The sequence below is a fragment of the Hyaena hyaena genome, unplaced genomic scaffold (genome assembly GCF_003009895.1).
Source record: "Hyaena hyaena isolate Hyena2069 unplaced genomic scaffold, ASM300989v1 scaffold_533, whole genome shotgun sequence".
Classification (NCBI taxonomy): Eukaryota; Metazoa; Chordata; class Mammalia; order Carnivora; family Hyaenidae; genus Hyaena; species Hyaena hyaena.
In genome coordinates this window covers 753,089-775,659 of record NW_024081161.1, presented here as the reverse complement: position 1 = coordinate 775,659, position 22,571 = coordinate 753,089, and the positions used below count along the sequence as shown (strand labels likewise).

The 22,571-nt window shown below is 45.4% G+C and overlaps 1 protein-coding gene across 2 annotated transcripts in view; it reads left to right on the top strand.

Moving 5' to 3' along the window:
- Nucleotides 1-1,722: 1,722 nt before the first annotated feature.
- The window catches only part of MATN2 (matrilin 2), a 118,273-nt gene continuing 97,424 nt past the window's right edge, over nucleotides 1,723-22,571 (top strand). For both annotated transcript variants that reach the window (XM_039255477.1, XM_039255476.1), the window contains exon 1: nucleotides 1,723-1,883. In XM_039255477.1, coding sequence (XP_039111408.1) covers nucleotides 1,739-1,883 — 145 coding nt within the window. In that variant the 5' untranslated portion in view covers nucleotides 1,723-1,738. The remainder of the gene's footprint in view (nucleotides 1,884-22,571) is intronic.

Below are 22,571 nucleotides of genomic sequence, written 5' to 3'. Positions count from 1 at the left end.
TGGGTTTGAATCCCTACTTGCCACTTACTTTAGCTGCGTGACCTTGATCAAGTTACTGAGCTTCTCTGAGCCTCAGTTTCCTCATCTCTAAAAAAGCAGAAATAATAATTCTGATTTCTGCAGATAGATGTGAGGATTAAATGAAATCCATTGGGTGAAATTGCCAAGCATAAGATGTGGACTCAGTAAAGATTTTACACGCAAGTGATGTTACTGAAGTATTGTTTCTCCTTAAATATTCCCTCCTCCCCACCTAATTTATATAAATCAATAAATTGCCATGACACTTATTCTATTTCTAGAAAATGGGAGAATACATTTAAGCCTAGTCCCAGGACACTGCCTTCTCCATGAGGTTTTGCCAGCAGAACGGCCTTGACAGCATTCATCATGTGGCCAAGTACTTTTCTCATCCCATGTGAAGCACTGAGACTGGTCATCCTAGGAAAGCCTGGTTGTGACCCTGTCACCATCCTGCTTAGAATCCTTTTAAAGCCTTTACACCAGCTGGCCTCCAGCACCAATACAGAAAATGGGTAAAGGCAGTGCTATTCTGGTAAAGACAGTGCCCCTCTGGGTGAAAGTCCCCTTGCTCCTGTGGATGCCTGAAACTCAACTCAAGGTTAAAATTCTTTATGCATCTGAGAGCTTCATGCTCAACACTGGGTTTGATCCTGTTCTTCTTTGGCTTGGGAGGGTAAGTAGTTGCCCATGGTCACACATAGTGAGTGTCAGAGTCAAGAAGACATAAAGCCAGGAAGTTTGATGCCAGAGTCCAAGCCTTTAAGCACTGTATGATGCTGCCTCTTAATAGATGTGTGCAGGCAGGGAGGCTAGGAGGCTCACTATGTGATGCTACCTTAAGTCAGCCTGATATGAATTCCTTGGGAAATTTATATATATTGATTTGTGCCATATACTATCATGAGACTGAAGGAATAATGTTACTTGTAATCTTCAGATATAGTTTTTCCTTTTTCTTAAAACTTTTTTTTAGTTTATTTGAGAGAAAGAGAGAACACGCGTGTGTGCCCGTGTGAGTGGGGGAGGGGCAGAGAAAGAGGGAGAGAAAGAATTCCAAGCAGGCTCTGGGCTGTCTGCATAGACATGGGGCTCAACCCCATGAACCATGATGAGATCATGACCTGAGCCAAAACCAAGAGGTAGACGTTTAACAGACTAAGCCACCCAGGCACCCCTAGTTTTTCCTTTTTCAAACTTAAGATATAGAATGTGATTGTAAATAATTGATAATAAACTTAATTGAGGAGAAACTTCAGTGTACATATATTTTCCCCCTCTAGTTTTCCATTCAGTCTTATAGATACGAAAGTGATGAAAAATTTTAGTATACATGCCCTTAGAGTATGCAAGGACCTACTAATGGAAATTACTAGAGTTCTTAAGGATCAAACACATAAATGGAATTTTTAAAAGTTTATTTATTTATTTTGAAAGATCAGGGGAGGGGCAGAAAGAGAGAGAGAGAGAATCCCAAGGGGGCTCCTCAATGCTAGTGCCAAGCCCGACATGGGGCTCAGTCTCACAAACCATGAGATCATGACCTGAGCCGAAACCAAGAGTCAGACACTTAGCCGAGCCACCCAGGTGCTCCCACAAATAGCATTTTAAAGACAAGCAGCGTGTCTGATACTGGAATTCAAGGATACCTGGAAATCTCACCCTGCTCCCTCCTTTTATGTTTGTCACAGCCTTGCCCCTCTTCCTCTTCTTGAAGATGGCGAAGATGCTGGTGGGCTGCTTTCTGCTGGTCCTTGGACAGATCCTCCTTCCCCTCCCTGTTGAGGCCAGGGAGCGGCCTCCCTCGAGGTCCATCTCCAGAGGGAGACAGGCTCGGACTCACCCCCAGACGGCCCTCCTGGGTGAGTGTTGGTGCCTCCGTCTCTGAAGCAGGAGGGAAGAGGTGGTTAAGGGCAGAAGGCCGGACCAGGAGATGGACACATGTCACTTGGGAAGCTCCTTTCTGGGCCTCCTGTTGGGTGTGTGGGGAGGTGTGGGGAGCTGATCTCACCTTCAATGACTGCATGGGGTTTTCAAAATGAAATTGCACCCTTCTATTTTAAAGCCTTCCATTTAATCTGAAGTTCATGACATGCAAGGAAAAGATCTGAAAAGGTCCTGGTGGACCTAATCGGATGGGGTGTTATGCACGTTTTTTGTTGGATCTGTCCAGCTTTTCTGCATGGCAGCATGAGAAAAAGAGCAGGTGGGCTTGTGGAAGGTGGGAGCAGCCACAGAAGAGAGGTGAGGGCACTCTGAGCCAGATCAAGATATCAGGAACAGAAAATATCAGGCTTCTCTTGTGAACATGTTTTCTTCAGGTGAATTTTTCTTTTTCTTCAAGAGAAGGTAAAGATCATGAAAATACATAGGTATGGCTAAATGGACCTGGTTGTAAGCACGGGCCCTGGGAAACCCAGGATGCGCAAGTAATAGGAATGTTGGCCAGTGGAAAGGGAATGGGTTTTGGTATAGATCTGGGTTCAAGCCTTGGCTCTGGTACTTACCAGATGTGTATATTTAGGCAGTATAGTCTCTCTGAGGTTCAGTTTCTGGATCCATAAAATGGGAATGTTAATGCTGATTGGAATATTTTTGTGAGGAGAAAATAAGGTAACAAATGTAAATTGTGGGTATGCCATGAATGATAGTTTAACCACAACTGACATTTTATGAAGTCATTCTCTGAGACTGTGTTTTATTGCTTGAGGGCCAGGTGACAGACTCGGATTCCCTACAAAGTCCATTGAGAGAACTACCCGATTGCCTGGTAGCCTCAGCATTCAAAATTACAACCAGAGACCAGGAGAACCCAAAAAACTCTGTTTTGGGAGATTGGAGTCTTTACTTGTGTTAACTGAATGATGGCCTCGTGATACTGGGCCTTCTGTGTCTTTAGTCTTCTGAGAATCTCTGTTTCCATAGTGATTTAAACGTAAGACTTTTGCAAATGTGGCAAGGATTGGGGGGTGTTTACTACACTGAAGGGCCTTTGAAAAACAAATTTCAAGATGATAAACATGCCTGTCTATCTATCTAGATATCTATATCTATCCATATATCTATATCCATAGATTCGTATATCTGTATATATACACACACACATACACACACAGAGAAAGAGAGAGAATGGAAAATGCCCGATTCCTAGATCACCAGCAGTGATTGCACAGTTAGGTTTCTGATGGGGCTTTCAGAATGAGCCACCACACGCTTAGCTGGAAAAGCATATTCCTCTTGGCCCTGAAAACCACCCCCTCCCCAGCCACACACACACTGGGTCTTCCCTAGTTGTCAGCATTCACCATCCTGTCCTCCACCCCAAGCCCAGGCTCTGAAGTAGAAACCCCTTGTCTTCTGAAACAAGAGACAGATTCCTGGTTTGCCAAAGGCATCAACCCCGCATCCAGTATTGCCTCCTGTTTCTCATTTTGCTAGAGAATGCGCCAGGGACACGGAGGAGGATGGAACATGGCACATCTCCCCACCTCAGAGAGTGGCCAGTGGCTGCTCCCGGACGTGCCGCAGGGCTGCTTGGCTCCTGAACGTGGTTCAGTGAGAGCCGTGAAACCGGAAGGCAAACACCACAGCTTTGGCCTGGGTCCTCACGGGTCATCTGCTTCCGGTCTTCCGTTGACAGGGAATGAAGATGCAGAAGGCACGTTCATTGTAGTCCTCGCCCTGATTCTGTGACCTTCTCTTCATTCTTAAGATACGGTGTCTGACCTTTATGGGTGTTTGCTTGCCTCGGCTTTTTGTTTTCTATGTTCTAAACCTCGCCCAGGCACGTTTCGCTTCTGTGATTTCTGTGGCAAATCATTCTTGAATGCATGCAGGGTATGCGCTACATGCTGTATTTCACTAGTTAGTTGCAAGGGCAGTCTCTGAAAGTTTAACAGAGAAACAGAGTTGTTTCTTAGGTTAATGCTTCATTTGGATCTTATGATTTTTTTTTAAAAGTTTATATTTTATGTCTAAATTCAAGTTTGAGTTCCAGAACAGCTTGAGCCAGTTAAAAATAAAACAATGCAGTATTATGTGCCTCTCCTGTGCATGTGTCCAGGCTGCCCAGGTGGTAGTCAGTGGTGGTGTGTGTCCACATATGCTCCTCCCGTACTTCGTTCATTCATCTGGAGTCCTGCTGCTTGGCAGACGTGGGGACTTTCGGGAGAACAGCTGCTATCAGGAAGTAGTGGGGGAGACAGATGAGTAAGAAGATCATTAATTTGGTGGAATTGGTGTGCAACAGAAGCAACATCAGCTAGGTGATAACGCTGCTCTGCCTGCTGTAGACTCAGTATAAGGCAGGGCGTGTCAAAACATCTTAGCCTCAGGATCCTTTTACACTGAGAAATTATTGAGGAACCCGAAGAGCTTTTGTTTATGTGGGTTATGTCTACTGACATTTATTGGATCAGAAATTGAAATGGAGAACCTGAAAAAATATTACTTAATGGGAGGGTTTGGGTGGCTCCTTTGCTTCGGTGTCTGACTCTTGATTTCAGCTCAAGTCATGATGTCACGGTTTGTGAGATCGAGCCCCGTGTCAGCTCTGTGCTGACAGTATGGAGACTGCTTGGGATGCTCTTTCCCTCTCTCTCTCTCTGCCCCTTCCTCCTGCCGTGTCTTTCAAAATAAATAAGCATTTAAAAAATATTTTACTCAGTTAATTCATTAATTAAAAAAAATAATAAACCCACAACATAACCCATAACATAAAATAATTGTATAAAAATGACATTTTCTAAATTAAAAAAATGTGAGAACAGCACTGTTCCACATTTTTACAAACCTACTTAATGTCTGGCTAAAAAAAATTTTTTTTTTTGCTATTTATTTTTGAGAGAGAGAGAGAGAGAGAGAGTGTGAGTGGGGAGGAGCAGAGAGAAAGGGAGACACAGAATTCGAAGAAGTCTCCAGGCTCTGAGCTATAAGCACAGAGCCTGATGTGGAGCTCAAACCCACGAGTGGTAAGATCATAACCTGAGCCAAAATTGGACCTTAACCGACTGAGCCACCCAGGCACCCCTAATGTCCGACTTAATCAAGCACAGCTGGATTCTCACCTCATTTAGTCTGTCATGAAATGTTGTTTTGGTTGGACTACATGAAGAAAATATGACCTCACACAGATATGTAGTCTGCAGAGGAAAAGCATTGTTTTTTTTTTTTTTAACATTAAATATAACTTATTGTCAAATTGGCTAACAGAGAGTTTTTAAAGCATGCTCTTGGTTTTTGGGTTAGATTCCCATGGTTCATCGCTTACATACAACACCCAGTGCTCATCCCAGCAAGTGACCTCCTCATGCCTGTCACCCATTTTCTCCTCTCCCCCAACCCCCCAGCAACCCTCAGGATGTTCTCTGTATTCAAGAGTCTCTTATGGTTTGCCTCCCTCCTTCTCTGTTTGTAACTATTTTTTTCCCCTTCCCTTCCCCCATGATCTTCTGTTGAGTTTCTCAAGATCCACATATGAGTGAAAACATATGATATCCATGTTTCTCTGACTGACTTATTTCACTCAGCATAATACCCTCCAGTTCCAACCACATTAGGAAAAGCCTTTTCATATAATCGTGGCTATTCTTCTTTGATATGACACCCAAACTTGACAAATGATAGTTTCTTAAAGGTTAGTTGTAGAACCGAAAACCACATCAGTAAACTTTTCGTACTCTCTATACACTCGTGAGAGAATAAGAGTGTAAAAGGCAAAACATTCGTGCTATTATGGGTATAGTTCTGACCTCATGGACTTTGAAAGTTTTCAGGGACCCTTAGGGGTCCCCAGACCACACTTTGCAAACAGCTGGTTCAGGGCAGCATTCCTAGTGAAGGTGGAGATCCTCCCTGAGGATCTGAGCGGGCAGGGGGAGGAGTGAGGCTGGAGCGCGTGGAGGTGGCGCCTGGTCCGGGTGGTCTGAGCTGGAGACAAGCCTGGGGGAGGGAACCAAATCACTTAGGGCAGGGGTGGGAATGCCTGGAAGACTTTAAAGTGGTGATCTCTGCTGACTCCCCATCCATTCACTGTGCCATCCGGACAGCCTCAGTCCTGTGCTGTGGCTGAGGGCAGGGAGAGCCTACACTTGCAGAGGCCAGCACAGATGAAGGAACACATTCCCAGCCCAGAGTCCCCTCCAGGCAACAATGCCAGCCGGTGGAATTGGAGCTGCAAGATGTGCCATACCCAGCGCAAAAGCCCTCAGAAGCCTCCAGATTCTTCCCATCTGTACTCCTTTATCAGTGGCCCACATCCCTTCCCGAACTCCCCAGCTCCTCCTTAGGCCCCCTTCAAGATGGGGCTAACCAGAGGTCATGTTGCCTCCACCCCGAATTACCGTCTGTCTTGCATGTGCACATTGCTTTCCTTTACTGTATCACTGCCATATGGGGGTGGTGGTGGACCTGTTGCCAGGGCAACCACTGGATTCATATCCCCCTCTTTGGAAACCTTAACCCACTGTACTCTTGACTCTCCTCACTCCCAGAACGGGAGTACACAAACCGTCTACACTTCTGCCAGCTGGCTGTCCCTCTGTCCTGTTGACATGTGCATTCTTTTCTCAACTTACCACCGTAGCTCATTTTATTTCTATTAACTCACCTCAAAACCTTTTCCCTTCCTGGTGATAGATTCCCCTTCACATCAATAGTACACAGAGAGTTCACGTTTGTGTTTTAAGAGAGTGTTTCCAGTGGGAGGTAGAGATTCTAGAGGGAGCTTAGCCCCATAGTATGGTTAAGGGATGGTAGGAGCTGAACCACCTCTACCCCCCACGAACACACACACACACACACACACACACACACATGCACACACATGCACACACATAGACACACTCTTCTAGGGAAAATTTCAAAGGTGTTCAGGGATACAGGCTACAGAATTCAGTGAAATTCCTTCACAACAGTTAACTTACCAGTTAAAAATAAAGCTAATGAAGACAATCTAAGAACTCATAGCGTTCAGCCCCACATTCTGTTCCTTGGAAATCACAGTTCTAAAGGGACTTGCTTCCATTTTTGCATGTATTTCTGATTAAGTCTGACATCAGAATATTGGTAACAATGCAATGTGTTTCATATAAGGGCCCGAGACCTCCTAAATAAGCCACGTGACTGAAGGAATTGGCCAGCCAAGAGAATTAAGTGTAAGAATGTCCTACTCTCTGTTGCCAATGGAGGTTTTTGCCTATGTTGATAATTATTCACATTTTCAACTGTTGGCTGCCAGTAAATGAATTTCCACATCCTAAAACAATCCTCCTAATTGACAAGTGTTGGCATCCTCAGCGAGGGAGGAAAAGCAGATGCCAGAGGCCATCAGAGCTTTTGGCTCCTGAAGTGACAGACCCATTGTGGCCACAAATCTTACATGCCCTGAAGCCGCTTTATCAAGATTTGAACTTGTGTCTCATTCCCTGTGCTTTCAAGGGCTTTGTACACCCTCTTTCTTCCACCTGGAATATCTTCCCTTGGCCAGCTCCAATGCCACCTGCTGCCTCTCCAGCCAGGCAGGACCCTCTTGGGATGCGCCGCTCACACTCCAAGTCCCCTCCCAAGGTGTCAACCCCATCTGCCTTGTATTTCCAGGGGTAATGGTGGTACCTACTCAAGATGGATTCCTGTTCTAGTTATTTTTGTACCTGTCTTGTTTTTGCCACTAGACGATAAACCTTTGAAGATAAAGACTGTTTCTCATGTCTCATAGCACCTCTGGAGGCTACTCTCATTTACGGAGCCCCTGCTGCGAGTAGGGACATGCTAGGTCATTTAATCTGAGAAAAAAGACAAAACACTGCAAGGTGGTTACTAGTTTATCTCATTTGCAGAAGAGGAAGCCCAGGCTCAGAGAAGTTAAGCAATTTGGCAAACTTGTCAAGGCTTCTGCAAACCTAGAAAGAAAAGGTGCCCGCTCCCACCCCTCTTAGGGAGAAGATGCATGGCTCAGAGGAAGATATGTGTTTGAACAAAGAAGAGGGCACCGCACCCTTGAGCTTGCTTGCTGACCAGGAGTGTTTGGGCAGACCACGAAATGCCCATCTGCATTTGGAGGTGCTGCTGCTCCTCACCCCGAGGTCTGCGGACCTCAAAGCCCAGCACTGGTCCGTCTTGCCCTCGGGAAAGCTCAGTACTTGTTGAAGACTGAGTGGCTGAGATGCACAAATGACAGTTTTCACCCCCATTTGAATGCTTCTGGTCTTGGTTCCACTTCTACTTAGCAAGTGACGCTGGGTAAGTCGTTCTGTCCTCTGGTCTGTTCATCTGCAAAGGGAGGTGGTTGAAGGTCTCGTCTAAGGTGTGGTGACGTCACTGATTCCGTGCCTTCCGGATGCTCTTTTTCTGGCTGTTGTGGTGAAACGCCCAATTCGATCTTTGGCTTTCTTTCGCTTACTCTAGGTGGGGGAGCCAAGTGGAACAATATTCTGGAGACTGAGGGTGGGGGGAAGTTTTGAGACAGAAGAGGTGGGGCAGTAGAATCAGGTAGGAGGGTGGACAGTAGGATCAAGTAGGGGAGAGGGGATGGGACCGCAGTATTAAGCAGAGGGGTGGGATAGAGTAGTAGAGTCAGGCAGAGAGGTAGACGGGAGAGTAGGATCGAGCTGGGAGCAAAGGTGGGGAGGGGTGTTGGATCAGGCAGGGGTGTTGGGGGCAATAAGATCAGGCAAGGGGGTGGGGGTGGGGCAGTGAGATCAGGCGAGGGATAGGGGGTGGGGGCACTCGGATCAGGCAGCAGACCAGTGGTTCTCAAACTTTATTGTGCATCAGAAGCTCCTGAAAGGCTTGTTAGAACACAGACTACTGGTCCCCAAGCCCAGAGTATGTGATTTGGTAGGTCTGAGTTGGGTGCGTTTCTGGAGATCTCCATTTGAGAACCACTGTAGAGGAGAAATCCAGAAGGTGGGGCGGGGTTGAGGGGGGATAGGAATGGGGTGGGGGGGAAAGATCTTAAGGAGGCGATGCTGTGGGGTGTGAGCCAGAAACAGTGCAGGATGAGTAACGTCTGCTAAGAAACTGCAGTTGGAAAGTATAAACTGACTGTAGGCCGGGCCCGCCCTTTCTGAAGCTTTGACCATAAGCTGCTAGCGTTTTTCTACCCAGGGAGCGTTGGCAAAGGTGGGCCTCCAGCCCGCATAGGGAGCCGGCCCCTTATAGCAGAGTGATTAACACACATCTGAACCATCGAGTGGCTGGTGTGTGTCTTTGTCGTCAGAACCAATTATAAAATGAAGGCTAATGCGTAGAGCTTACCAAACTGTTTTAACTCTAGTAAAGGCTTTGCAAAAATAAAATCCTTTGAAGTGGAATCATACCCCCTCTTCAGTCCTCCACAGCATCTTCGGCTCTACAGCTGCAGCCTGAAACAAGGACTCAGTGGAGGGGCTGTCATGGCTGCTGCTCAGCCCAGAGACATAAAATACATCTCTTGGGGCACCTGGATGGCTCAGTCTGTGGGTTCAAGCCCCACATCAGGCTTCGAGCTGACAGCTCAGAGCCCAGAGTCTGCTTCAGATTCTGTTTCCCTTTCTCTCTGCCCCTCCCGCTCTCGCACTCTGCCTCTCTCTACCAAAAATGAATAAATGTTAAAAAAAATTTTTAATGCATCTCTTCATGCCTTTGCTGTGTTATCATTCATGTTTAATATATCTTGTAATTAATATTAGAAGAATTTTTTTTAAAAAAGCATAGTAGCTGACTTCCAATAAGCTATAAAGTTAAGTTTTCCTAAGCCAATGGGAAAAATGATTTTTTTTTCCTCCTACAGATTCTCTCTCTCTCCTTTCTTCCTTTCTCTTCTCTTAGACTCTTTCTCCCCTTCTTCTTTTGTAACTCTTCTTTATCTCTCCCTCTTAAATCTCTCCCACCCTCCCTCATTTCCTTCTTCAGCTCCAGGATGTTCTATCCTCAGCTTGCCCATGTGTTTGGCACCTGCAGTGTGCATGGGTGTGATGGTGGGAAGGGACGTCCTCTCTGTGGCTGACATAGCCACGCTTCTCCTCTTTGATGGCTTGTCCTCCTGGAGGGGCAAGCCATACAGTCTTACCTCTCTGGCCAGTCACGTCCCAGGTCTCCCTCACTGGGAATAATAATGAAAGTAATGATAATGAGGTCTATCTTTTCTTGGCAGGCGGTGGGGGGGCAGGGGTCATCTACTATGTGTCAGGCACTGTACTAGGCAGTTCACACTTTCTATTGCATACAGATGAAGAAACTGAAACTTAGAGAGGTTGAATGGCTTGCTCAAGGTCATATAACCATTGAGCAGCAGAGGTGGAATATGAGAATACAACAACTTACCTTTTCCTCTGCTCAAACCCGTTTCTGCAACCCTGCCTCTTCTCTTCTATCCAGCCAAACTGGACTCATCCTTCAGGACTCAGTGGAAGCATTCTGAGTCTTTTAGGTTGGCATTTAACACCCCAACAATGCATTCCCCCAGCATGCCCTGTGTCCCAGCATGGCACTTACACCCTGTACAGAGATCGCCTGCTTCATTGTCTATGTTGTATCGGCAGTGATTAGTAACATGCCAGGCACGCTACAGGCACTCGGTAAATACCTAGAGAAGGAGTAATGAACTGACAAATGAGCAAAGAGATGTCTTTAGAGAGGAGCCACAGGGCTGGTGAAGGTTTCTGCAGAGAGGGCATGTGGAAAAGATTTGAAAGACCTAAGGATGTTTAGTGTGAAAAAATAGAAGATGCTGAAGGACTCTCTGAAGGCTGTTATGGATGAGTCCAGACTTCTTATTAAGACCTTGAAGAGGAGGGGCGCCTGGGTGGCTCGGTTGGTTAAGCTACCAACTTCAGCTCAGGTCATTATCTCGCAGTTTGTGAGTTTGAGCCCTGCGTCGGGCGCTGTGCTGACAGCTGAGAGCCTGAGCCTGTTTTAGATTTGGTGTCTCCTTCTCTCTCTGCCCTTCCCCTGCTCACGCTTTGTCTCACTGTCTCTCAAAAATAAGTAAGCTTAAAAAAAAAAAAAAAAAAAAAGACCTTGAAGAGGAGATGCAGGACCAAATATTTGTGCTTTCAAGGACACCAATTTTTCTTCCATACAAAATTTTGTCGCCATCTGATTATTCCGGGAAGGAAACAACTTGCCTTCTCAGGCTTCAGGGATGTTGGAAGCCTTGGGTATAGAGGCTTTAAAAAACCTCTCCTCGGCAAACCCTCACATTCCAAGATTCTATGGAGTTGCCTGTGGAATTAGGAAATGAACTGGAAGATAAGGACTTTCTCCCCTATTAAAAAAAAAAAAAAGCTAAATGTTTGCTTCCCAAGAACAATCTGCCTTAGGAGCCTTTCCAAGAACATATTTTATTTTTATTTTTTTTTTTAATATTTTTTTTTTTTTTTTTTTATTTCTAGGAGAGAGAGAGAGAGACAGCGTGAGCAGGGGAGGGTCAGAGAGAGAGGGAGTCACAGACTGAAACAGGCTCCAGGCTCCGAGCTGGCAGTCAGCACAGAGCCCGACGCGGGGCTCGAACCCACGAACCGCGAGATCATGACCTAAGCGAAAGTCGGACGCTTAACCGACTAAGCCACCCAGGCGCCCCTCCAAGAACATATTTTAAACAAGGGAGAAACTGAGAACTAATTTTTAGTGATTGGCAACATATAATTTATTGAATCCCTGGGTTTCACTTCTGGCAATGGTAACTGAATGAATGAAAAGAATGATTACAGGTTAATTGCATTTGCTGTGTTGGTTAATTCACTGAGAGCTTGAAGTCAGTGAATAGGACTAGACCTTTATGATGCATGGCTTCATAGCTGTCATATAGCAGGTGTTTTTAACATAAGTGGGATGCTTTACATTTTTTGTGCTAAATTTTATCTTCTTCATTTCAGTTCCTCATTCTTGCTTCATATCTTTTTCCTCCTTAATGTAGCAATTTAGAGTCATTTGCAAATTTGATAACATGCTTTCTATATCTTCATGTCCCCACTGAAAATATTAAAAGGATATTTTACATTCTTTTGAAATGATTATAAACAATAATCATCTTTACTTTTAAAAATTTATGTTTAAATATTTCATGACCACTAGGTACTGAAAATAGCAAGAGGAGCTATTTCAAAAAGTTGCCAGAATGATCAGCCTATAAACATTTCATATATTCTGGGGAGGAAATATTATAGACACTTGAGTTGGATATTAGTTTGTTATGGCTGCCATAACAAAGTCCCATACACTGGGTGGCTTAAATGCCAGACATTTATTTTCTCACCTTTCTGGAGGCCAGAAGTCCAAGATCAAGGTGTTGGCAAGGTGTTGGTTTTTTCTAGGCTTCCTTACTAGGCTTGCAGATAGCTGCCCTTTCCCTGTGTCCTCACATGGTCTTCCCTCTCTACCTGTCTACATCTAAATTTCCTCTTCTTTTTTCTTTTTCTTTTTTCTTTTAGAGAGGGAGGGGAGAGAGAGAGAGAGAGAGAGAACGGACACACTCAAGCAGGGGAGAAGGGCAGAAGGAGAGAGAGAATCCCAAGTAGGCTCAATGCTCAGCGCTGAGCCTGACGTGGGGTTTGATCCCACAAACTGTGAGATCATGAGCCAAAATCAAGAGACTGATGCTTAATCGACTGAACCACCCAGGCACCCCCAAATTTCCTCTTCTTTTGAGGATGCCAGTCATATTAGATTGGAGCCTAGCCTAATGACCTCACTTGACTTTAATTACCTCTTTAAAGATCCTGTCTCCAAATACAGTCACATTCTCAGGTACTAGGGTTAAGACTTCAACTAATGAATTGTTGGGGGGACACCATTCAGCTCATAACAAGTCGCTTTTGCTTTTCACTTTCACTTGTGGAGGACATTATGTCTTTTCTGACATGTTCCTATGATAAAACTGTTACTGACGTACGCCGGGGAAGCATGCTCACAGACGTCAGAGATGTGGAGATTTGAGTCCTTAAAGCAGGGTGAGCAAACGTAGTGGGTTGGGCAGCTGACGTCCTAGGTAGCCAGGACGGGAAGCCAGGTCCAAGTAAGATTTTTCCACAGCCAAGAATTAGAACCACTAGCTCAGAAAAACCTTCTCTCGATATATCCAGAGGAGGCTGATTTATAGGCGAAGATGAAAGGAGGGCAATGTGTGTATTTTGGCTGCTCAGAGGATGGTGGGGCTGGGAAGGGAGGAGGAGGGAGAAGTTATCATAAGGCTGCAGCCAGCCAAGGAGAAGGAACATCAGAGAGGAAGCTGATGGCCAGAGGTACAAAGAGCTGATGCCGGGGAAGGATCTGGGGTTGGGGGGCGGGGGGAGAAACAAGAGGAATGTAGGCATCTGATGACATGGGTTCAGAGCCAGGAGGGGCCTTCGGAAAGGCATGATGGATTACGTGCAGTTGGGGCATTTGGCCGTGAGAAACCCAGGGAGAATGAGCCTCAGGGGCCTTTAAAGTCGAGCTGGACCATAACATAGACTGTAGGAATCCTGGCCAGAGGGCTCAGACCTGGCAGAGGGCTGCTAGAGGCTGCTTTCCATCTCGAGCTCTTAATTCCCCAGCCCTGACACCAGGGCTGTTACAGTCTACAGGATCCATTCATTGAATGAATATGTACTGAGAATCCTCATATTGCAAGCTGTGTCAGGCCAAGTGAAAGATGCAGAATCCTTAAAAGTTTGGGACTTGTTGCTGGGGTAGCCAGGGAAGCCGTCCCTTCTCCTAGAGGTACTGTTTGTCCGTTTGTGCTCAGATGCCGGTCTCCCTGTGGCTGTCCTGTGTGATTGTTCCATCTACTGAAGGACGCAGGCTCCTCTACTCCCCTGGTCCAATCGAACTTGAATTTATCTCCAGAATGCAGAGGAATAGGAAAGCCATCGATTTTACCTAGCTATGTTTCTGTACCAAAATCATTTAGTTTTAGTATGTTATTTTTTGTTTCATGATTTGCCTCAGTTTTATCATCTATTCATTTGGTAAACGGGTGCACATTGAGGATCTATGGTGTGCAAGGACGGTGTGGTTTTGGATGTCGAAATACTACAGAGTCATGTTGGGTCACATCGGGCTCACTACCTGTCATGCTTTAGGGTTGCATGGGTCTTGGGAGGAGATTTTTATAGGATCCGTGAGAGAAGAAGTCCTCAAGAGCTAGTAGAACGTACTCATAAGCCGTCCGGACTTGATGCCTTCTGTAGAGAGGATATATTTCACAACCAATTCAATTTCTTAAACAGTCATTAGTCTGTTTGGGTTTTCTATTTCTTCTTGAGTCTCTTTTGATAATTGGTGTTTTCCTTAACTCATCTGTATTTTCAACTCTATTGCATGCACGATAGGTCATAACACTGTTTTTTAACAAGGAACATGGTACTCTTTAACAAAAGTAAGTGCTCAGTGTTTTGTTCCCATGGTTCACAAAGCTCATACCAAATTCTGAAGGAATATTAAGACTGGAGGATGGTGTGCAGGAGGTGGGGGAAGATGTCTGGATCAACTCTTAGGTTTCCCTGATAATACCTAGCATTTATAAGAGGGCTTTATAGTTTTGGAAAGCACCTTTTGCTTGCCTTCTTTCTCTTTCCCTCACAAAGCCCGCCAGAGGTAGATTTTACCAGTTCCCAGCTACAGATAAGAAAAAACTCTGATCGGAGATATTCGCTTACCTATGACTTGTAGGTGAAGCTGAAGTCCCTCATAGATCGCACCAGTCTACCTAGAAGAGGGTTTAGAGATCATCTAATTGACAGGTGTTTAGTGGATGGGCAGGTGGGGCATGGACCGCCACAGAGCCTTTGGGTAAACTTCAGTGGGTCCCTAATTTGGATGGGGGGGAAAAAATGACCTGCTTTTTCACTGACCTCTTAACTGCGATTGGGCCTTTCCTTCTATTATGATTATAAACCACAAACCACAGGAATAGTAGCATTACTGTATCACCAACAGAGACCACAGATATTTTCATGGCCCATTATCATTGTCAGAGATAATTCAAAATATGGTTGGCAAGAAGGGCTACTTCGAGTTTATACTAGTTAGTGGGCCCACTTTTTGTCCTCGTTATTTAATGTTATTTTTAAAAGTACATTTGTACTATGTCCCCGGCTTTTAAACTATCTTAATAACTGTAGTTCAAATAATTGACCTCTTTTCTTAGCCTTTACATTTATTTTTTTTGCTTGTTTATTTGTGATCAATTATGTCTCTATGAATTTACCTATTCTAGATACCTTATGTAAGTGGAGGGATACAATTTTGGTGCTTTTGTGTCTGACTTTTTTCACTAAGTATAATGTTTTTAAGGTTCATCCATCTTGTAGCATGCGTCAGAACTTTTTTTTTTTTTATGGCTGAATAGTATTCCATGATATCTCTATATATATCTATATATATATCACATTTTGTTTATCCATTCATCTGTTGATGGACGTGGGTCATTTCTCCCTTTTGGCTACTATGAATAATGCTGCTATGATCATTGACATACAAGTATCTGTTTGAGCCTCTGCTTTCAATTTTTCTTGGATATATACCAAGGATGACATTGCTGTGAAATATGGTAATTCTTTGTTTAATTTTTTTGAAGAACTGCCAAACTGTATTCCACAGTGGCTGCTCCACTTTACATTCCCACCAGCAATGCACAAGGGTTCCAGGTTTTCTTTATTTTTACCAACACTTGGTATTCTCCATTTTTTAAATAGCAACTATCCTAGTGGGTGTTGAATTTTATGTTAGGCATTTAACAAGTTTATTCTGAGAAGGAATCATGGGCTTCACCAGACTGCCATGAAGTTCCTGGCACAGATAAAGGCTGAGAAGCAGGCTGAGGGAACCAAAGCCCAGAGATGAAGCGATTCACCAGCAGCACCTACGACTTAAGACCAAGTCTCCCAGGGCTCAGGGGAGATCTTTTCTCCTCCGACCACATGGTGTCTTCTCATGTAGACAATTACCCCAGCCAGTGGTCAGACTGAGTCAGGGCTGGAACCAAGCCATAAACTAACCAACCACTGAAGCTGAGGCCAGCCCCGGACACAGACGAGACGGACATAATCCCTGACTGCAAACCACTGTAAGTAAGACTACCACACACAACCACAGCAACTAAACTTTGATTCACTCAACAAACATTGAGTACCTTGTGTGAGATCAAATTCCATGTTCAGTTGGAGTGTCTAAGAGGCAGCCAAAGGGACATCCCTTGGAGATGCTCAACTGCTAGTTTGGTTTACAGGTTGAAGTGCAGGTGGGAGAAATAATCTTGCCTACGTTTCCTTTCAGTACAGAATGGCGTCCTGAACTGTCACTCCTTGATCAGGAGCCTCTAGCTCCGCGGAGACAGACTAAGATGGCTTCCTTTTTCCTGATAATCTCCTTGTGCCATTTTCTTAGGAGCTTCCAGTCAACTGTGGCTCTTGAATCTTCCCATACCTGCCACCACTCTTGTCAGTTGCTGTTAAAAATAACAGTAGCTAACTTTTAATAAATGTGAATTCTGGCTTTCCGCTGTGTGACCACAAAGAAGAAACATAACCACCCTAAACCCCAGTTGTCTCACTTGTAAAGTGCGGATGATAATGAGTAGGAATGAAGATGGAGTGAGACCATGCAGATAAAGGGCTAGCATGGAGCCTGGCACAGAGGAAACTTGGGCTTTTCTTTCAGAAGGATGGGAACCATGGGGGGGTGTTAAACAAAGGAGTCAGGTGGTTTCACATGTGTTTTAAGAATCACTCTGGCTGCTGGATTGAGAACAGTCTGTAGAGGGGCAAAGGCAAAGGCAATTTGGGAAGTTAATGCCATCATCCAGGTGAGGGATGTTGGTGGAGGTGATCATCTCTGGAGTGTAATGAAGAACTAAGAATTTTTATTTTGTGTGGCAAGTTTCCTAAAACCTTTTTAAAAAATTTTTTTAAATGTTTTATTTATTTCTGAGAGAGAGAGAGAGAGACAGCATGAGCAGGGGAGGGTCAGAGAGAGAGACACACACAGAATCTGCAACAGGCTCCAGGCTCTGAGCTAGCTGTCAGCACAGAGCCCGATGCGGGGCTCGAACCCACGAACTGTGAGATTATGACCCGAGCTGAAGTCGGACGCTTAACTGACTGAGCCACCCAGGCACCCCTCAGTTTCCTGGATTTGAATCCTAGCTCTACCACTTACTAACAGTATGACCTTGGGAAAATTACTCTCAACTCTCTGTGCCTCAGTTTCCCCACCTGTTAAATGGGGACAATAGGTTGTTGCAAAAAGTGAGGAGTTAACACATGTACAACATTTAGCATTGTATTGATATATAACCATTGCTCAGTAAATATTAGCTATCATTATAGATATGGATATAACCATTTATAAAGGTCAAGGAACAGCCCTACTTAATTTATTTAACACTATAGTGTACTAGAACTGGAAAGGAACTGAGACATCACTTAGTCCAACCCTAGCACCCAAGATCAAAGTGACATGCTCCCCCCCACCTAAAAAAGAAAGGAGGTTATGTAGCTAATGTCACCTAGCTGGTGGCAGATTAGGGATCAGAACATGGACCTCTGTCCACTGTTTTTTGTGCTATGCCATGTTGCTTTCATATAGCCTTCAATATAATACCAGGTGGGAATAATAATAATCATAATAACCACAATAAGTGAGAGTGACTTTTGGCTCTCACTTTGTGCCGGGCACCATTCTACTTGTTTTACACACATTCACGTACTTAATTCTCATGACAACTCTATGAGGCAGGTACAGTCATTGTCCCCGTTATTGTAGAAGAGGAGACTGGAGTTAGAGCAAGTGACTTACCCAGGATGGGGGATGTGTGTTGGGTGGGGGAACATGGGTGGCCTGTGAGTCAGGAGGCTGCCTTACCGTTACACCGCGTGATCTACGTTCTTTGCTTGTAAAATAGAGACAGTGAATCCTGTCTTGAAGGTCCCTTTTGGTTTTAAAGTTTGCACATCCTAAGTACTTTGTGATTATCAGGTTGGTAACAAATACCAATTTAGCTCACTAAACATGCTGTCTTATTAACTCATCTTCATTTTAATGATCAGCTGCAAGAAAGACTATTTGTAAAACAGCCTAGAAACCAAGTCACCAAGGCTGGGAGGGATGCTTGAAGTGTTATTTCTGGCTTCCATGGCAACCCCAACATAGGGCGTTAAGCTTAATGGAGTCAAGTACATCAGCTGGAAGCCCAGTGCTCACCCAAGCGCTGTGAGTGATGAGGAGACAAATAGCCGGCTCAGTAGTTTTCCTTTTGTGTAATCCAGTGTCTCGGTGTATTTTAGAGAGTGGAGATCTACGCCAATCTGAGTAAGAATGGAGGAAATGAACCATCATATCAAAGTGGAGAGAGGACAATTTCCAAATGAGTTGGAGAATGAGAACAATCTAGGTGCCTGGGGGAGTCACTGTGGAGAGAAGGATGGGGGAGGTGTGCAGAGGTTTTGGGGGTGGGGAGGAGAGCTGGCCCCACTTCCACAATGCTCAGAGGCATGAGGCCTTCCTGTGAGCTTTGTGAAGAGCACTGAGCATGCCCAGGAGTATTTTTTTTTTGTCCCAGTGTGTTTGGAGCTCTCAGTAGGAACCCATCTCGGATGAGCATCATGGCAAAATGCAGATATATTGAGGAGTTGAGGGCACCACCAGGGCCAATACAGGGAACAAAGCTCTCTAGGTATATTTTAAGCAGAAAGGGATTTCAGGGGGCTCCTGGGTGGCTCAGTCAGTTAAGCGTCTGACTCTCGGTTTCGACTCAGGTCACAATCTTGCGGTTTCACAAGTTCGAGCCCCACATTGGGCTGTGGGCTGATGGTGTGGAGCCTGCTTGGGACTCTCTCTGCCCCTCTCCTCCTCACGCTGTCGCTGTCTCTGTCTCTCTCAAAATAAATAAACTTAAAAAGAAAAAAGAAAAGGATTTCATACTGGGTATGAGGTACTTACATCATTGTTGGAAAGATTGGAGAAGCGAGAGTCAGGGCCATCACCCAAGAATCCATTGCTGGGATCAGGATGCTGCTGTCACCGTAACCGCATCTACGACGCTGGTGAGCAGATACTAGAACACAAAGCCTGGCTTTCTATAGCCTTACTTGCCAGCAGAAACAGCCTCCATCTTGCCTCATCCTTTGTGAGGACATCTAATTGGTGGTCCCAAGCTGCCCGGGGGTCTGGGAAGCAAGGCTCTTGTTGTTTTCGCTTCGGCAGTACTGGAAGACTCCTGAAAGAGTTAGTAGTTTGTGCTGAGTGCCCACCGATGTTCTATCACCGGTTATTTCCGGTGACCTCTGAATTAACTGAGGCGAGCAACAGAGGCACCGGGCGGGACACGGAGGAGAGAGGAGTTGGAAGGGCCCCCCCGTTGCTGACCTAAGCCGTCTGCTCCACTCCTGAAAGTGCTTCAGGCAGACTCACTCCAGGGTTAGATACCAACGGGGCAGAAACTCAACTCCTAAAGATGAAGGAGCTGTCTTAAAATTCTCTCTGGTGCCTTCTCTCTTAGTTTATACATAGAAGATGTTAACTGACATCTGACACCCGACTGAGGTCTTGAGGGAAAGCAAGGTGGGGGCCGGGAAGGGCCTGGAAAGACTGGTCCTGGTTTGGGCCAGGGATGGAGAAGAGTGAAGTCTGGGCTGAATCAGGAGCCCTTAGAATGTACCCTAAAGAAGGATGGCACATTTAAAACCCTTCAGGGGTTCACCAATGACTCCTTAATGAAGTCCAAACTTCTTTTTTTTTTTTTGTTTTTAAGCAAGCTCTACACCTCATGTGGGACTTAAACTCAGGACCCTGAGATGAAGAGTCATATGCTGTACTGACTGAGCCAGCCAGGCACCCCATGAAGTCCCAACTTCTTAATAGGGGGTGCACACAGCCCTTCCTACCTGTCTGTATCATCCCCCATGGTGTGATCCAGCTCTACCACAGCGCCTGCAGTTACCCATGCACACGAGCACCGGAGGCTGTTCTGACCTCCAGGTCTTTGCTCACACTGACCCTTTGCCCAAAGTGCCCACCCCGACTCTGCCTGGCCAACACCGGCTTCTCCTATACTAACAGAATAATATTATGAGATAACTTAGTGCCCATCAGCTTCTCTGGTGTCTTCCTTTCCGCCATCTTGGGATCAGTGCTCTCCTCCAGACTCTAGTTGCTTAGGTTTTTCATGAATCTAACGGATCTGTCTTTTTTTTAAAAGATTGTCAGCTCCTCCCAGGTTGAGATTGGTTCTCGTACTGTATCCCCAAAACCTAGCACAAAGAGGGGGGTTCTATAATGTTTGCATAACTCAGCCAACCAGAATGATGAGAGAAGCGTCTCCAAAAACCAACTTTGCCTTTACTGGCCCAGGGCTGGGGAAACCTCTGCCCCTTACCTCCGTGTGTGCCTGCACCCTCCCCTGCCAGGGAAAGGAATGCCGTACTCCGCCTCGGGGCCCCTTCCTCCTTCCTCCTGGCTGTTATCTGTCTCTGCTTGACCCTGCACTGCTATTCCCAGGTCTCTCTGCTGGTCTCTCTGCTCCCGACTTCCATTTGCCAAACTCCCAGAAAGCAGATGAGGCAATTGCTCAATTTATTAAGTTAAAATGCTCCTCTGGGTTAATTGCTTTTTAAAAGATGCCTACGCTGTTTTTCACTTTGCAGAGAGAAGAAATCACCTGACTGTTTCCCCGTACTTTCTGTGCTATCTTGTGGGGAGCGGACGGGCGGGTTTTGAGCGTGTGTATGTGTGTGTGAAGGTTACAATTCTAAGACATGAATCAGTTCTCAATTTGAGAAAGGAAGAAAGACAGCGAGAGGGATTTTGATAGAGAATACCAAACTCACTCTGCACCGATTCGGTCAGCTCAATGACTTTTAAAACCATTGATTGTTTTAGGGCTTCTTTATATTTCCCTTTATCAATTGGGAGAAAGCCTGTTTGTAAGACAAATTCTGAGAGAAGATATGAGGCGCATTTTTTTTCCGTGAAACTTTAGCAAACTGCTTTACCTTGCAAGGAAATTCAGTTCATTGGAAACTGTTTTCTCCAAGGCGAAAGTGGGGCAGCTTTCTCTTTGGCTCCTTCACAAAGAAAATTGTCCAGCGTTCTGGAAACCACAGTTGTTGAACCTCCTATGATGTCTTTTCTTTCAGCTCATGTAACAGTTACTAGAGGAGACTGGTGTGATGTGGCATGTTTTTTTCTTTCTTTTCCATTTTGCTGGCTTGTTGGCACACACTCCCTGAGGGCCTTCCAGAGCTGTGTTCCTAAAGGAATTTATGACAGTTAGCAAGGACGACTGAAATTTGAACTGGTGTCAAATCCAGAATCCCCCATTGCTACCCAAAGATGCAAGTTCATTCACCAGGACCTTCTTTAAAAAAGAACAACAACGGCAAAATCTCATTGTTACATTGGAGAGTATATTTTGCATAAAAGCTTCCCAGTATGTGTCTCCACATCCAGCTAACATCCATCTCCCCCAGCACGCTCCTCTCCATCTGCTCTGCAAATGTTCTCCCTGGTCATAGCCAGGAAAGGTATACACAGAGCAAACATGACAATAGTGAGAGCTTTGGTTCAGCTTGTGGGAGTTGGAAAGAGCTTAATAGAATAAGTGTTGACATTCTGACCATATCTCATGTGTTCTTGAGAGAAGCACTTGGTACGTGGTGTCTCGAATGGTGTCAACTGCTTTTTACGCAGCTCATTGGGACAGACAGGTCTATAATAACACACAGGGGGTCCTGGGTGGCTGAGTCTGTTAAGCGTCCGACTTCGGCTCAGGTCATGATCTCGTGGTTCATGGGTTGGAGCCCTGCATTGGGCTCTGTGCTGATAGCTCAGAGCCTGGAACCTGCTTCAGATTCTGTGTTTCTCTCTCTCTCTGCCCCCCCCCTCCTCTCTCTCTCTCCCTCTGTCTCTCTCTCTCTCTCTCTCTCAAAATTAAACATAAGGGGCACCTGGGTGGCTCAGTCAGTTAAGCGTCCAACTTCGGTTTAGGTCATGATCTCACGGTTCATGAGTTCGAGCCCTGCGTCGGGCTCTGTGCTGACAGCCAGCTCAGAGCCTGGAGCCTGCTTTGGATTCTGGGTCTCCCTCTCTCTCTGACCCTCCCCTGCTCACACTGCCTCTCTCTCTCTCTCTCTCTCTCAGAAATAAATAAAACATTAAAAATTAAAAAAAAAAACATATAAAAAGAAAACACAGAGCAGAGAAAAAACTGGAGGAGCTCTGGCAGAATGGGGGTTGGCCAGTCATGACACCCCTTCCCTCAGCCCTCTTCCACCTTCTTTCTTCCCCAACCAGGACTCAAAGCGGGATGAATGGAGCCAAGGGGGGAGTCCATGGAAATGAACTCCATCTGGCTGTACTTTTACTCTTCTCTTCGGTAGTTGGCCAAGAGGTAGAGCGTGTGTTTGCTCTATATTTTTGCTGTCCGTGCCTCCTCGTTCAGAATTACCGTCTCTAGTGACTCTTCTTTATGCCAAGAGTTAGGCTGTCCTGGCTGAGTGTGTGTTATGATTCAGATTACCAAATAATGATTCACCTTACCCTGCATCATTCCACAGGCCTCTGTATGCTTGTCTCACTGAACCCCTGGACTG